Source organism: Macrotis lagotis, chromosome 5, assembly GCF_037893015.1.
Source record: "Macrotis lagotis isolate mMagLag1 chromosome 5, bilby.v1.9.chrom.fasta, whole genome shotgun sequence".
In the NCBI taxonomy this organism is placed as follows: Eukaryota; Metazoa; Chordata; class Mammalia; order Peramelemorphia; family Peramelidae; genus Macrotis; species Macrotis lagotis.
Window position 1 is genome coordinate 109,183,607 of NC_133662.1, and position 15,548 is coordinate 109,199,154.

Below are 15,548 nucleotides of genomic sequence, written 5' to 3' on the forward strand. Positions count from 1 at the left end.
GCGAATGCTCTTTCCTGTAGACTACTTAAAATAATACGCCTATGATCCCTGGCAAGTCATTTAACCCTCTTGTCTCAGTTTTCTCAACTGTAAAATGGGGATAACAACATCATCTACTTTGCAGAGCTTTTATGAGGATCAAACAAAATGGTATTTGTAACAGATGCTATAAAATTCTCTTTCCTATCCCTTCAAAATGGTAGTTTATGCCCTTAGGAGCTATCATGATGTAATTAATCTCCAGATAATAGAAGTTGTTTCTCTTCATTTTTTTAAATTAATTCCCCCCCAATTACATGTAAATATAGTTTTCAGAATTCATTTTTTTCTAAGATTTTGGGTTGCACATTTTTCTGCCTTCCTTCCTTCCTCCCTCCCTTCTCTTGACAGTGATTTGGTATACATTTATTTATATTAAAACATTTCCATATTATTCAGGCTGTGAAAGAAGAATCAGAAAAAAAGGGGGAAAATGATTAAAAGGAAAAAAAAAAATGAAACAAATTTTAAAAAGTGAAAAATAGCATGCTTTGGTCTGTATTTAAACTCCATAATTCTTTCTCTGATTGTGGATGGTATTTTCCATCACAAGTCATTTAGAATTGTCTTTGCTCATTGTACTACTAGAAAGAAGTAATTCTAACTGATTCACTTTCTAGGGTCTGCTGCTCACCATTTCTAATCTTTCTGTTATTTTTAGTTTTGGCTTTTTGCAAGGCAATAGAGTTAAGTGACTTGCCCAAGGCCACACAGCTAGGTAATTATTACGTGTCTGAGGCTGGATTTGAACCCAGGTACTCCTGATTCCAGGGCCGGTGTTCTATCCACTGTGCCACCCAGCTTCCCCTACCATTTCCAATCTTTGATTTTTTTTCTTATTTTATTCTTTGTCACATTCACCTGTCACTCATATCAAGTTCCTTGTGACACAGATGAAGCTCTATAAACTATTTGTAATTAGAAGCTTCTAGCAACTATTTTTTTTATTATTTCTGAATAGTCCAGACTTATTTGCTTCCTAAAGACATTTTTCAGCCTATATCTTAGTTTGAAGAATTCAAATATAAAGAGAATGAAGACTTGAAACATAGTAGTAGAAATATCATCAACTTGGGTTTCAAATGAGACCTGGTAGTTCTGGCTGTAAAATTAATTAGCTGTGCATCTCTGAGGACAACCTCTATAGGGTTGCTTCATCTATTATGGATGAAATGATTTAACTCAACATTTCCTCTTTTTTTGGTGAAGACTGGCAAATTTTCATTTCCCTAAAATTTTAAAATCTTAATATTTACAATGGCTACAGTGGATAGAGCACCGGCCCTGGAGTCAGGAGTACCTGGGTTCAAATCCGAGCTCAGACACTTAATTACCTGTGTGGCCTTGGGCAAGCCACTTAACCCCATTGCCTTGCAAAATCTAAAAAAAAAAAAAAAAAAAAAAAAAAAAGCTGAGCTCTGGAGAGTGGAGCCAAGATGGTAGAGAAAAGGCAATGTACTTGCTTTACCTCTCCTCAAAATCTCTCCAAAAACCTTTAAATAATGGCATAAAATAATTCCTGGAAAAGCAGAATGCACAAAAAGTTAAGATGAAATAATTTTCCAGTCAAAGACATGTTACAAGTTTAGCAGAAATTTCCCAATTGACAAATGGTCAAAGAACATGTAGAGGCAATTTACAGATGAGGAAATCAAAGCAATCCATAGTTATATGAAAAATTGCTCTAAATCATTACTTATCAGAGAAATTCAAATTAAAGCATCTCTGAGGTACCACCTCACAGACTGGCCAATATGACCAGAAAGGACAATGATCAATGATGGAAGGGATGTGGGAAATCTGGGATACTAATACATTGTTGGTGGAGCTTTCTAGAGAGCAATTTGGAATTATGTCCAAAGGGCAACAAAAATGTGCATACCCTTTGATCCAGCAATACCACTACTGGGTCTATACCCTGGAGAGAATATGAAAAAGGGTAAAAGCATCACTTGTACAGAAATATTCATAGCAGCTGTTTATGGTGGCAAAGAATTGGAAATTGAGTGAATGTCCATCAAGTGGAGAATGGTTGAACAAATTGTGGTATATGTATGTTATGGAACACTATTGTTCTATTAGAAACCAAGAGGGATGGGAATTCAGAGAAGCCTGGAAGGATCTGCATGAACTGATGCTGAGTGAGATGAGCAGAACAGAAGAACATTATAGACCATAACAGCAACATGGGAGTGATGATTAACTTTAATGGACTTTTCATCAGTGCAACAATCAGGGACCATTTTGGGGTATCTGCAATGGAGAATATCATCTCTGTCCAGAGGAAAAAAACTGTGAAGTTTGAACAAAGACCAGACTACTACCTTTAATTTAAAAAATAAAACCAAACCTTTACCTTATGTAATTCTGCTATCACTTATATTTTATTTTTTTCCTTATGGATATGATTTCTCTCTCAATACATTCAATTTATTTATTTATTCATTTATTTATTTTTTTTGCAGGACAATGTGGTTAAGTGACTTGCCCAAGGCCACACAGCTAGGTAATTATTAAGTGTCTGAGGCCGCATTTGAACTCAGGTACTCATGACTCCAGGGTCCGTGCTCTATCCACTGCACCACCTAGCTAGCCTACTCAAAACATTCAATTTAAATCAATGTATAGCATGGAAACAATGTAAAGACTATCAGACCGCCTTCGGTGGCATTTGGGGTGGGGGGATGAGATTGAGGGAAAAATTGTAAAATTCAAAAATAAATAAATATTAAAAAAAAAGTTTGGCAGAAAATGTCTGTTGGTGAGAGTCCAGTGCAGGATGCATTAGTACAGACCCAAACCTATAAACAGGCCTTGTAAGCCAATGAATGGGCAGCAGCTGCTTCCAGTGGTCTCAGCCTACAGACCATAAGGGGGTCAAAGAGCTAGCCAGGAGTTTGAGAGGTATCTTTTCTAGGACTGGGGGTAGAACTGTAGCTTTGCCCAAACTCAAATTTGGGTCACAGTCCTGGGTGGAAATCCCAGGATGAAGAGGAGCACAAGCACCTCAGAGAGTCACAGGAGAGCAAGGACACTCCTCCCAGTTCCAAGGCAGAAAAAAAGTGTGGTCACTCACAGGCCAGAAGAGAAGTAAATGCACATCTCCTTAAATCATACCCCCTTGGAAAAACTGAAAACTTACAGGTCCCTAGAAGTATCTCTGAATATAACTGCACAAAAGCTCTGAGGCTTACCACAGTGAGTCTTCTTGTGAGTCCTACTTGAACAGAATTTAACAATCCTATAGAACAGAATTTAACAAAATTAAGTAATAGTCTGGGAAAATGAGCAAACAGGAAAAAAAATTCTGATCATAGAAATTAACTATGGTGACAAATAAGATTAAAACATACTCAGAAGAAGAGAAAAATCAAAGTTCCTACATCCAAAGTTGCCAATGAATCGGTCTCGGGTCATGAAAGAATTCAAAAAAGATTTTGAAAATGAATCAGAAACAAAACTGAGAATGAATAGGTTCACAAAATGTTAAGTTTCATAAAACCTAATTCTTGGAATAAGTTTTTTTTAAAACTATTCTAGTGATTTAGTAAATCTCAAAGAGAACAACAGGAATGATTAAAGGTTTGGAAGAGCCAAAAGAACCTAGGATTATTTGAGCTCCTAGAAAAGACTAAGAAGTGGAATAGTTACTGTTTTTTTGATTCCTGATATAACAGCCATCAGATTCTATTTTTATCAATGAGTGAAGACTATCTTGAAAAGGAGAATTGGCTTATGAAAAAAAAGGCACCAAAACTCACTGGGGAAAAAAGTCCTTAAAAAATAGAATTGGCTAAATGGGAAAGAAGCAAAAGCTCACTTAAAATTATCCCTTTGATGGGATAAGGGGGAATGGGGGGAAGGAAGGGGGGAATAGGTGATATAAGAGAGTGAAGATCGAGGGCAAGGGTACTCAGATTCAACACACTTTTGGACAGGGCCAGAGTGAAAGAAGAGAGAGAAAAGAATAAATGAGAGTGGGGAGGAATAGAGTGGAGGTACAGCTAGTAATAGGAACTGTGGGAAAAATATTGAAGTAACTCACCCCAGAGACAGTCATTGAAATCTAAACACAGACTGAAGTACAATTTTTCCCCCCCTCTCTATTCTTGAGGTTTCTCATCTCAGGGTGGAGGGGGTTTATGTTTACTTTTAGAACACATTCAATTTACATCAATGTATAGATAGCATGGAAACAACATAGAGACTATCAGACAGCTTTCTGTGGGGGGAGTGAAGGAAGGGAGGGTGGGGGGGGACTGTAAAATTCAAAACCTTACAAAAAATGATAGGTACATAATTACTATTGTATATAATTGCAAAACAAATAAAATGTTAAAAGGCAAAAAAAAAAGAAAAGAAAATTATCCCTTTGAAGTTTGAATCTTGACTCTGATAAGTTACTACTTATGTTCAATAGTGGGATTCAACTGGTTTGTACCCGTTCAGCAGAACCAATACGTAATTTTATGGGAATTTTAGGTGAACCATTGTTAAAATGGCACTCGTAGTCAGGGTTCTCTCTCAGGTGGGCATCTAGACAGTCACACAATGTTGAAATCACAAATTTAACTTCCTTACCCTTTCTTAGCGTTCATCTGAGCAACAGCGTTTCCTAAGTGCCCATAGTGATATTCATCTCGTCCACCAGTGGAAAAAAATTGATGGAACTATGCTTGTAATATTTAGTTATTCATTTCATAAAACTCATTATACTTTGGATAACATACTACATTTTAATTCCCTTGTTTTTTGTTATTTCAATAAGGAAACATAATGTAAAGGGAAAAAGTGCCAAATAACAGGGAGTGATAATTTGTCATTTGTTTTCACTTTGAGATATGCCCCAAATTGCCCCCACAATATTATGAATGTGCTGGTGTTCTCTCAAAGGTTAAACCAATAGGAAACAATGAATCTATAGAAATATAGATTTCAAGGATTACCGTTTTGCCCAATTTGGAAGACATAAGTTTTGGTTCTGCATGTTCCAATATTGGCTGCTGTGGTCATGGGACTACTTTCACTCCATAAGGATACATTTGCTTATTATGAATAATAAAACATAATCTAGTTTTGTTTATCTCTTTTATTGTTCTTATTTGAGTATTAAATGCATGAAATATTAAACTAAAAAAAATTATCCTTAAAAAGTAGAATTGAGCAAATGGAAGCTAATGATTTCATGAGAAATCAAGAAATAATAAAACCAAACCAAAAGAATGAAAAAAATAGAGGACAATGTGAACTATCCCACTGGGAAAAAACTGCTCTGGAAAACAGATCTAGGAGAGATAATTTTTAAATTACTGCACTACCTGAAAGTCAAAAAGAAAAAAGAAAAAGAGCCTAGACATGGTCTTTCAAGAAATTCAAGGGATACCTGCTCTGATATTTTAGAACCAGAGTAAAACTAATCATTGAAAGAATTCATTGATTAAAAAAATTGCAAAAGGAAAACTTCCAGAAATACAGTCAAATTTCAGACCTCCCAGGTCAAAAAAATTACTGCAAGCAGTCAGAAAGAAACAAATTCAAAGTATCATGGAACCACAGTCAGGATAACACAAGATTAAACAGCTTCTATTGTAAAGGATTGGAGGGCTTGGAACATGATTTCTAGAGAGCAAAGGAGCTAGGATTACAACCAAAAATCACCTACCCAGCAAAACTGAATATAATCCTTCAGAGGCATTTAATAAAATAGAATACTTTCAAGCATTTTTGATGGCATGACCAGAGATGAATAGAAAATTTGACTTTCAAAAACAAGACTCAAGCATAAGAAGGTAAACAGGAAAGGGAAAGCATAAGAGACTTTATAAAAATTAAAAAAAAAATTTTTTTAGCTTTACTTTTTTTTTAAAGGTTTTTGCAAGGTAAATGGTTTTAAGTGGCTTGCCCAAGGCCACACAGCTAGGTAATTATTTTTAAGTGTCTGAGGCCAGATTTGAACTCGGGTACTCCTGACTCCAGGACTGGTGCTCTATCCACTGTGCCACCCAGCCGCCCTAACTTTATAAAAATTTAAAAAAATGATCCTAAGATCAACAAGAGAAAAAACTTAAAATTCCATTTAGTACAAAAAAGGCTTACTTAGTAAATTCTTTCAAGGGAAGCATCAGTGTTAAAAAAAAAAGAGGAAGTAGAAGAAGAAAATTCTGATTCATCTGTGTGGCAGGATATAGTAGCGATGAAAGACCAGAAATAATGCTGAGATCTGCTTTATCAGGAATGGGCAAACTCATTGGTGAATAAAGGGCACTGTTAAATAAACTGTCACATAATGTTAAATTAACTGTCCTGTAAGAAATTAAAGACAAAAACAAGAGTCCGATATATAAATATTCATAAAAGCCCCTTTTTTTCTTAGTTAGGAACTGGAAACAAAGTGAATACCCTTCAATTTTGCAATGGCTTGAAAAAACTATGGTATATAAATATGATGATTATATATGATAAAAGAAAAAATTTAGAGAAACAGAAGATTTTTATGAACTGATGCAGAGCAAAATAAGAAAACAATGTATATAATGACTACATAACACAGTAAATGAATAGCTCACTGAAATAAAGCCTAGAGAATAAAGAGTGAAACACAATTTGATGGCACAGAAATGGGGAGGTAGGGAAACACTACTACCAGGGATGAATGTGTGATACATCATTGGATACAGCCACTGCCCTAAAAATTTTTGCTTGTTTTTTTTAATTATAAGGAAAGATTTATTTTGGAAAGGATGGAAGATACTCTTCTAAATATAAAACTGCTTTAAAACCAATGCCAACATGTACCTTGCTAGTACTTTCCATTTGAGTAAAGTGATATTTTAATTTTGGGGGCAGCTAGGTGGCACAGTGGATAAAGCACCAGCCCTGGAGTCAGGAGTACATGGGTTCAAACAGACACTTAATATTGACCTAGCTGTGTGGCCTTGGGCAAGCCACTTAACCCCATTTGCCTTGGGAAAAAACCTAAAAAAAAAAAAAGTTATTTTGATTCTTGAAGTTCAATAAAATTTCATCTATTTATTTAGCAAACAGAACAAGGCAACTGGATATATGAAGTCAGTTTCATTTTAAAATAAAAGATGTTTCCTAGGTAAAAATTTTGCATTAGTCAAAAAACATTATAATGGGAGAATGAAAACCAAGAGTGGCTGAAGCCATTTTTCTTTGACTTCCATTAACATGGCAACTTGAAACTAATTTGTTTATGTAAATTTCAATTCATTCAAAGTCAAAATTTTGTTATATTTAATTTTAATTAACTAGCTTGTTCTGGGTTTTTTTTTTAGGTTTTTGCAAGGCAATGGGGTTAAGTGACTTGCCCAAGGCCACACAGCTAGGTAACTACTAAATGTCTAAGGCTGACTCCAAGGCTGATGCTCTATCCACTGCTCCATCTAGCCGCCCTTCATTTGTTAATGTTTTCAACAGCTGGATTAGTCTTATGTAATTAATTTTTTAAAAGATACTTACCTGGATCTATGGGCAAATTCTTTCATCCCCGTGCTGTTCTCAATCTGCATCTTTCAAGTCATCTGAATTACTTATCCCCAACAAATACAAGTCAGGAAAGTGTTTGGTGTGTGTGTGTGTGTGTGTGTGTGTGTGTGTGTGTGTGTGTGTGTCATGCTTCTAAAGTGTGCGTTTCTACTTCAGTTGATTTCATTCAACGCACAAATCTTGGAATTGGAATGTCTGTCTGTGTGTTTGACCTAAATGAGTAGATTTTCCTGGATTCCAGGACTGCCCCAGGCCCTGGCCAGCCCGGTGGCCCAGAGGTCCAGGGTCCAGGGCCAGATCCACAGCCCCTCCTTGGGAGCCTTCCTCTTTTTTTCTCCTTTTGGACCAGAAGCCCGGACTTGCCTCCTCGGGCTTGCTGGGGGGGCTGGGCAGGCGGCACCCCGACCCCCGAGGAGGGCCCGGCGCGACAACTACTGGGAGACCAAGGCGGGGCGGCTCCCCACGGCCGCGGCCCCGGCGCCCCTCGGGGAGCTGGGGCCCCCGTCCCCGCCCCCGCCGCCCCCCGCGCCGCCACGCCCCACTGCGGGCCGCGGCCCCGGGCCCGGGGGGGGGGGGGGCGCAGGCCTCACCTTGACCCTGATCTCGTAGGTGGTGAAGCGGCCTCGGCCGACCCCCACCGTCTGGGGGTTGCTGACATCGATCTCCAGGAAGTTGCTGGGCGGCCCGTAGGCGTCGTTCAGGTTCTGCGGCTTGGTGATGAGCCGCCGGGTGTCCGCTACCGTCTCCGCCATGGCCAACCTCCGCCGCCGCCCACCCGGGGGGAACCGAGCTCGAGCTCGCGCGCTCCCGCCCGCCCGCGCGCACGTACCGACGCGCGCGCGTGCGCGCTCTGCTTCTCCCCCGCCGGTCTCGCTCCCTACCCCCGCCCTCGGGGGAGGCGGACAGGAGACCCCGGCGCTGGCTGCCCCCTCCCCGGCGTCCCGCGGGGGGAAACAGCTGACTCGAGCGCGGGCAAAGGCGACCGGCGGCTGGGAGACCCCAGAGAGCAGGGCGGGACGAAGCCGGGGGCGGGGGAGGGAGGCGCGAAAGGCATCGCGGGACTTGTAGTCTCCTCCGCTCCTTCGCCCGGTTCTAGAACGAGCGTCCTCATTGGAGGAGACGCGCGGGGCCACCAGGTAAGACTACAACTCCCACAATGCGCGAGCACCACGGAGGGGTTCCGGCCGAGGGTGTTGGCGGGCCCGCCCCTGGAGAACCTGGGGGGAAAAAACGGGGAAAAAAAAAAACGGGATGGGCTCCTCGGCCTGCTTCTCCTGTGTCAGCGGCGCCGCTCCGGAAATGGCGGTCACGAGGACGGGAGCCTCGGCGGGGGAAGGGTTAAGCGAGCTCAGGCCTTGGAAGGGGGACCCTGCGGCGCCCAGAGGACAGAAGTCCAGCGTGCCGCCAAAGGCCGGCCCCCGCCTGCCCTGATGCTTTGCAGCACTCGGAAGAAAGCAGCCGCCTGGAGCCTGGAAGGCCCGGGTTCAAGTTCAGACTCAGACCCTGGCACTTAACTTGCCCGCCTCGGTTTCCTTAACTGTCAGATGAGCATAAGGGCATAATCCGCCTCCCCGAGTTAAAATCAGAAGAGACTAGATCCCTAAAGGGCCTGGGGCATGGTGTGCACTGAAGAAATGCTTTTCTTCTCCCTCCCCCACCACCTCCCAAGACCAGAAGGGGAGAGATCACCTGGCCAGGTCACCTGATGCTGTCACAATCTCAAAGATAAACATGTACCTTATAATTTTTATTATCTATAACCTTGAAGAAACTATCTCGGGCAGCTAGGTGGCTCAGGAGTCAGGAGGGCCGGAGTTCAAATGCGGCCTCAGACTGTGTGACCTTGCAAAAAGCCAAAAAAGAAAGAAAGAAAGAAACTACTTGGTCTTTCAGAGACAAGGATAATAGTATAATATCCTTTATTGACAGGTCATCTCAACTATCCAGGTTCAAGTCTGAGGATGGGTCCTGTCGGCCACCAATAAAACCTTTTTATTTTCAAAGTTTGCAAAGCACTTTTCTCCCAACAACAGGTGAGGCACAGTCAAGAATAGGAATGAAAAAACAGATTAAGTGATTTGGTCACAAATCCCTTCCCTTCTACCTCCATGTCCAACCTTCTCTCTACTACAGAATCAGAGACTCTCAGTTCTGGAAGGGATATCGGAGATGACCTACTTCAAACTACATCTGGACAATAATCCCCTTTATGGTACCTAAAGAATGGTAAGAGACCATCTAATACAACTATATATGGACAATAACCCCCTCACAGGAGAATAGTCAGAGACCACCAGGAGAATAGTCAGAGACCACCTACTACAAACTGTTTGGAGAATAATCCCCTTTACAGTATTCAAAGAATGGTCAGAGACCACATACCACAAAGTATATCTGGACAATAATCCCCTTTATAGTACCCAAGGAATGGTCATTCACTGTTTGCTTGTCAGTTAGCCAATAAACCTTTATTAAAGCTGGATATCTGAGGGGTGGCTCGGTGGCACAGAGCACCAGCCCTGGAGTCAGGAGTACCTGGGTTCAAATCTCACCTCAGACATTTAATAATTACCTGTATGACCTTGGGCAAGCCACTTAACCCCATTTGCCTTGCAAAAACTAAAAAAAACAAAACCAAAAAAACCTGGAGATTTGAGAGAGGAGGATAACCTGAGTTCAAATCCAACCTCAACCTAGTCACACAGACTCCAGGCAAATTACTTAATCCTCTATGCCTCAATTTCCTTATCCTAGAGAAGGAAATAGCAAACTACTTTAGTCTATTTGTCAAGAAAACCCCAAATGAAGTCACTAAGAGTTTAACACAACCAAACAACAACAGCAATGTAGGTTGGAGTTACCAAAAAAGGCAAAAGATAGTTCCCACCCTCCAGGGACTCACAATCTAATGGAGACAGCAACTATAAACTAACTAGGATAAATAAGAAAGCACCAGAAGAAAGTCACTAACATTAAGAGAGATAGAGAAAGACTTTCTGTAGAAGGTGGAATTTGAGCTGGGACTTGAAAGAAGCCAGGGAAACTGGGAGGTAAAGATGAGGGAAAATATTACATGTATGAGGAACAGCCAGAGAAAATGCCTTAGTCTAGAGATAAGAAATAGCAAGGTGAGGAACAGCAGGGAAACCTGTGATACTGGATTGAAGAGCTTGCTGGTAGTTGAGGGCAGGATGTAAAGTCTAAAAAGACCAGAATGGTAGGTGGAGGTTTAGGTTTGAATGCCAAACAGGATTTTATATTTGATGCTGCAGATGATAGGAAGCCATTGGAGTTTATCAAATTGGGTTGGGGGGGTTGGGGGGGGGGGGAGATGGAAAGGCTCCAATTTGTGCTTTAGGAAAATCACTTTGGCATCTGAACAGAGAATTTATTGGAGTGGGAAGAGAATTGTGGCAGGCAGACCAGTAAGGCATCATAAATATGTTACATGGGCATAAAAGAAATTACCTTTCAAATCTATGGCTAGGGGGAGAGTTGATGACAAAGCATGGAGAAGATCATAGGAAATAAAATGGACAATTATAATGACATGAAATCTAAAAGTTTCTGCCCAAAACATCCAACACCCATCAAGGTTAGAAGGAAAACCATTAATTAGGGAAAAAAAATCTTTGCAGTAAGTTTCTCTGATAGGCCTAATTTCTAAGAAATATATGAAAACCATTCAAATTTATATAATAGGATCCCATTTCCCACTTGATAAATGATCTGACAATATGAAGAGACAATTCTTAAAGTAAGAAAGTCAAGCTACCTATAGCCATATGAGACTAATAATTAGAGAAATGCAAATTAAAACCAATCGGAAGTTCTATCATATACCACTATGATTTGCAAAGCTGGCAAATCAGGAAATAACAAATGTTAGAAGGGCGTGGGAAAAATATTCACATTACTGTTAGCAGGGTTAAGAATTGGTCCAACCATTCTGGAAAACAATTTGACCCAATGATGCTACGTATCTATTCCCCAAAGAGATCAAAGGAAGAGGAACAGGCTTTATATGTGCCAAAATATTTATAGCAGTTCTTTTTGTATTGGCAAAGAGCTGGAAACAAAGAGAAGTACTTATCAATTGGGGAATACCTGAACAAATTATAGTATTTGAATAAAATGAAATGAAGAGTTTTGAAGGAAGTTGAAATTTGTATGATTCAATATAGAATGACCTGAATAGAAACAGAACAATTTAAACTAGAGCATCAGTACTGTAAAAGTGAACAATTCTGAAAGACTTAGGAACTCTGATCAATGCAATGATCAACCATGATTCCAGAGGATTTATGAAGAATATTGCCTTCTTTATGACAGAGAAGTGATGAACTAGTATGCAGACACACTTTTGGATGTGGCCAAGGTAGGAATTTGTTTTACTTAACTATACTTATATGTTACAAAGATTTTGTACCTTTTTCCCCCCATGGTGAAAAGTAGAGAAGTAGGAGGTAGTAAGAGGGAGGAAAAGGCAAATGTTTGATTTAAAAATATATTAAATTTAAATTTTAAAATTTTAAGAAAAGAACATATTGCTCTTAAGTAAATCACTCAGGAGCTTCTTGCCTTTGAACACTGCTCTGATTTTATCCTCAAGTACAGCAGAGTTCTCCCTGAAAATTTCATCTAGTTTCCTTAAAGTGATTGTCATACACAAAAAAAGATTTAGTTCAGAGTATTGTTTCAAAATTCATAAAACAGAGAAATACTTTCTTATTCAGATTAGACATGACTGGACTATATGTATTGTCCTAATATTTTGTATTATGCACCCTGAAGGGGGAAAGGGGGAGGGGTTCATTATTCTTCCACACAACCACATGAAAAATGTTCTAAATTACTAATATTAAGAGAAACAATCAAACAATCCTGAGGTTTGACCTCACAAATAGCAAAATTGGAAACAGTAACACTGTTGGAGGGGTAGTTAGGAGATAGCCACACTGATGTATTGTTGATGGAGCTTTGTAATGGTGCAACAGTTTTGGAAAGCCAATTGGAAATATGCTGACAAAGTAACTGTATGTTTTTGACCCAGAGATCCCACTGCTACACCTATACCCCAAGGAACTCATTAGCAAATAGAAAGGCTCCACATACACCAAAATTTTTGTGGGAACAAGAAACTGGAAACACAGCAGATTTCCATTAGTAGAGGTATAGCTAAAGAAATTGTGGCACATGAATGTAACAGAATAATATTGGTAAATGTTTAACAATTGGTACTCTAAAAACAAAATGCTTGTCACATTTTTTAATTTTAACCTGCATTATTAATATTCTCTCCATTGCTCTCTCCAGCACAATCAGCAAAGCAACAAATCAAGCCCTATTTCTAGCATTTGTTGATTTCTGAGGTATAAAGACTCACTCTTAAAGTTTATTAATCAATTTTCCTGAACTAGTTAGAGCTGATTCCAGCCTCCTCTTGGTAATGCCACTCCAGGGAGGAGGCAAAGAGAAACAGACTTTGGAGGCAGACACAGGTAGCATGCAACCTAGGCACTCATAGATCTGAAGGGAGTCCTGGGTATCTATGCAACTCATTAAGGAAATTAACTGGTTCTAGATGAAGACACAGCTGGCTGCAGGTCAACAGACCACTGAAAGATAGGGAAAGATTGAAGCAATGAAGCAATGAGTGTTAAAGATGATGGCATTCTGACTTTGCCATTTGCTGATCCCATGTATGGACTATGTACACTCTGAGTTAAGGAGACAGCTTTCTAGTGAATTTTAGCCCTGCAGACAAGCATTGTATAAATTGAAAAAAAAACTGTATTGGTCCATATGGGAATGAATGAAAATATTTTCTTGACTCTCTAAGGGATTTTGCTTGATTTATTTCTGAATTTTGTGTGGCAAATAAATCTTTTTCCATATTTAATGTCCTTATAATACTAAGTGCTTGTCAGGAAACTGAGTACCCTTTTAAGAAAGAAAAATGAACCAGATATTAAAATTACCAAAATTTTTGGATGGAATTATAATTCAGAAATCAGTTGTTTTTTTTTTTAAGAGAACCCTGAGATTGCATCCAGGCCTATTCTGAGCCAGGCCTAAGACCAATAGCCTAGTAATTTATGTTCAGTATTGGAACAGAATGAGACACAAAAGTTATTCCACACTTAAGATTTATTTAGGCTAGCAGGAGAAGCATATTCAAAAGTATGTGCATTGAGGACACCACGATTTGATTCTGTGTGGCAGAGAAACCTCCAAGTTTCCCATCGTTGTTTATTAGCTAAGTGAAGCTAGAGCTCCTTGCAGCTGTTTTGTACTCAGCCAACATAAAAATTGTCAGTAGTTCCCAGAGTCAATCAGTTCCCAAAGATAGGTTCAATTCCTTATAGAGAAAAAGGGATACGGGAAGAGGTGTGGTATTATGCTATTGCTCTCACCACAAGATCCTTTTGTCAAGAGGGACACCAGTGTTTTATCTTTCATTTAACAAATCTTTAATCCACATCCAAATCATTCGTATATTCAAACAAACTTTGTTCTAACACTGTGTAGTAGGCCTTAGAGATACAGATGTAGATAAGGAACAGATTCTCTTCTCAAGAAGGTCATAATCACTTGGAATATTTAGAAATAAACCTACTGATTATGATTATTCTATGTAGATGTGACCATAGAAATCAGTGGTTTTTTTCCCCTAAGATCAATGCTTATTACATAGTTCTGCTTTTTCATGGACATGCAGGAAGACATTGATAAAGTCATTTAATAATTAAAATGTGAGACTCCAGTGGAAGATAAAGTTTCACATCCATGTTAGAAATCTTTGGTTGGTTTTAGTACCTAATGTCAGACTAGCACCAAATGAAATATTCTGTCCTCCTTAAAAACATAATTCTGTGCCTCAATTATTATATCAGCAAATTATATCTTCTTATGATAACCGTTTTTCCTTAAATTAGTGGTTTTCAAAGTTTGATCCAAAACCTTTAAGGGTCCCTGAGACCTGATGTCTGAGGGGGGTTCAGGTCATCAAAACTTTTCATAATGTGAGCTATTAATCATTCAAACTGATCATGCTTGAACCTTTTTCTCTTAGTTTCCTTTATTTGCAGATTTTTATTGATATGATAATAATGGTGACATTTTCATTTTTAATAATGTAAAACCCAAATAAACAAATGCTCTTTGGGCATCTTCATTAATTTTTAAGAGTATAAAGGGTTTCTGAGACTGAAAAACCTGAGGACCATTGCCTTAAATAAATAAAAATATACTCTGAAAAAGTATTGTATGACTTCTACAAGCATAAGCCTGTTTCATCTTACAAGTTTTTGGAATGTTGGAATAACTTTTCTTGCCTTTGCTGTATATTCACTCCTCTGTTAGCTTTCTCATGTGATAGTTTCTTCAAAAAAAGGGATTCTTAATCATTTTAATGCCATTGGTTCTTTGACCATCTGGTGAAGCCTCTTCTCAGAATGTTTATAAATGCATAAAATAAAACTCATAGGATGCTAAAGTAATGAATTATATTGAAATACAATTATAATATTTTTTGAAATTCACTTATTGACCCTAAGTTAAAAATCTCTGCTTCAAAGCTTGACATTTATCTGTGACTTTGATATACTAGCACTCCATCTTGTTATAACTTTGAAGTGACAGACTTAATATTCAGGCAGCAGGAGTTAAGGGCATGTGTGTATATGCTGGGAATCACTGTTACATGCAACTATATTGGGAGAGGAGACAGAGACAAAGAGATAGAGGAAAAAACAGACAAAGAGAGATGGAGACAGAGACAGAGAGACAAGGGAGAGACACGGAGAGAAATATTAGCAAAATCTAATGGCAGGAAAAGTTTTGTCAACTGTGGTGCAGACTCAAAGCTAAAAAGTTAATGAGAAATTTTATTCATTATTGATGAATTATCAGGATATATCTCTTGATAGTCTTAGGACCTGAGATAAGAATGAATAAAGAAAATAAGCCAGTAGCAAGTAGAAAGAAGAGTGCTTCAC

At 39.0% G+C, this 15,548-nt stretch overlaps 1 protein-coding gene across 1 annotated transcript in view; it reads right to left on the reverse strand.

The window, feature by feature from the left end:
• Positions 1-8,574, reverse strand: part of SNX3 (sorting nexin 3) — a 45,508-nt gene extending 36,934 nt beyond the window's left edge. Inside the window, exon 1 of the mRNA XM_074187296.1 lies at positions 8,139-8,574. Within this exon, the coding sequence (XP_074043397.1) occupies positions 8,139-8,300 (162 nt within the window). The 5' untranslated portion in view covers positions 8,301-8,574. The remainder of the gene's footprint in view (positions 1-8,138) is intronic.
• Between the last annotated feature and the right edge of the window lie 6,974 nt (positions 8,575-15,548).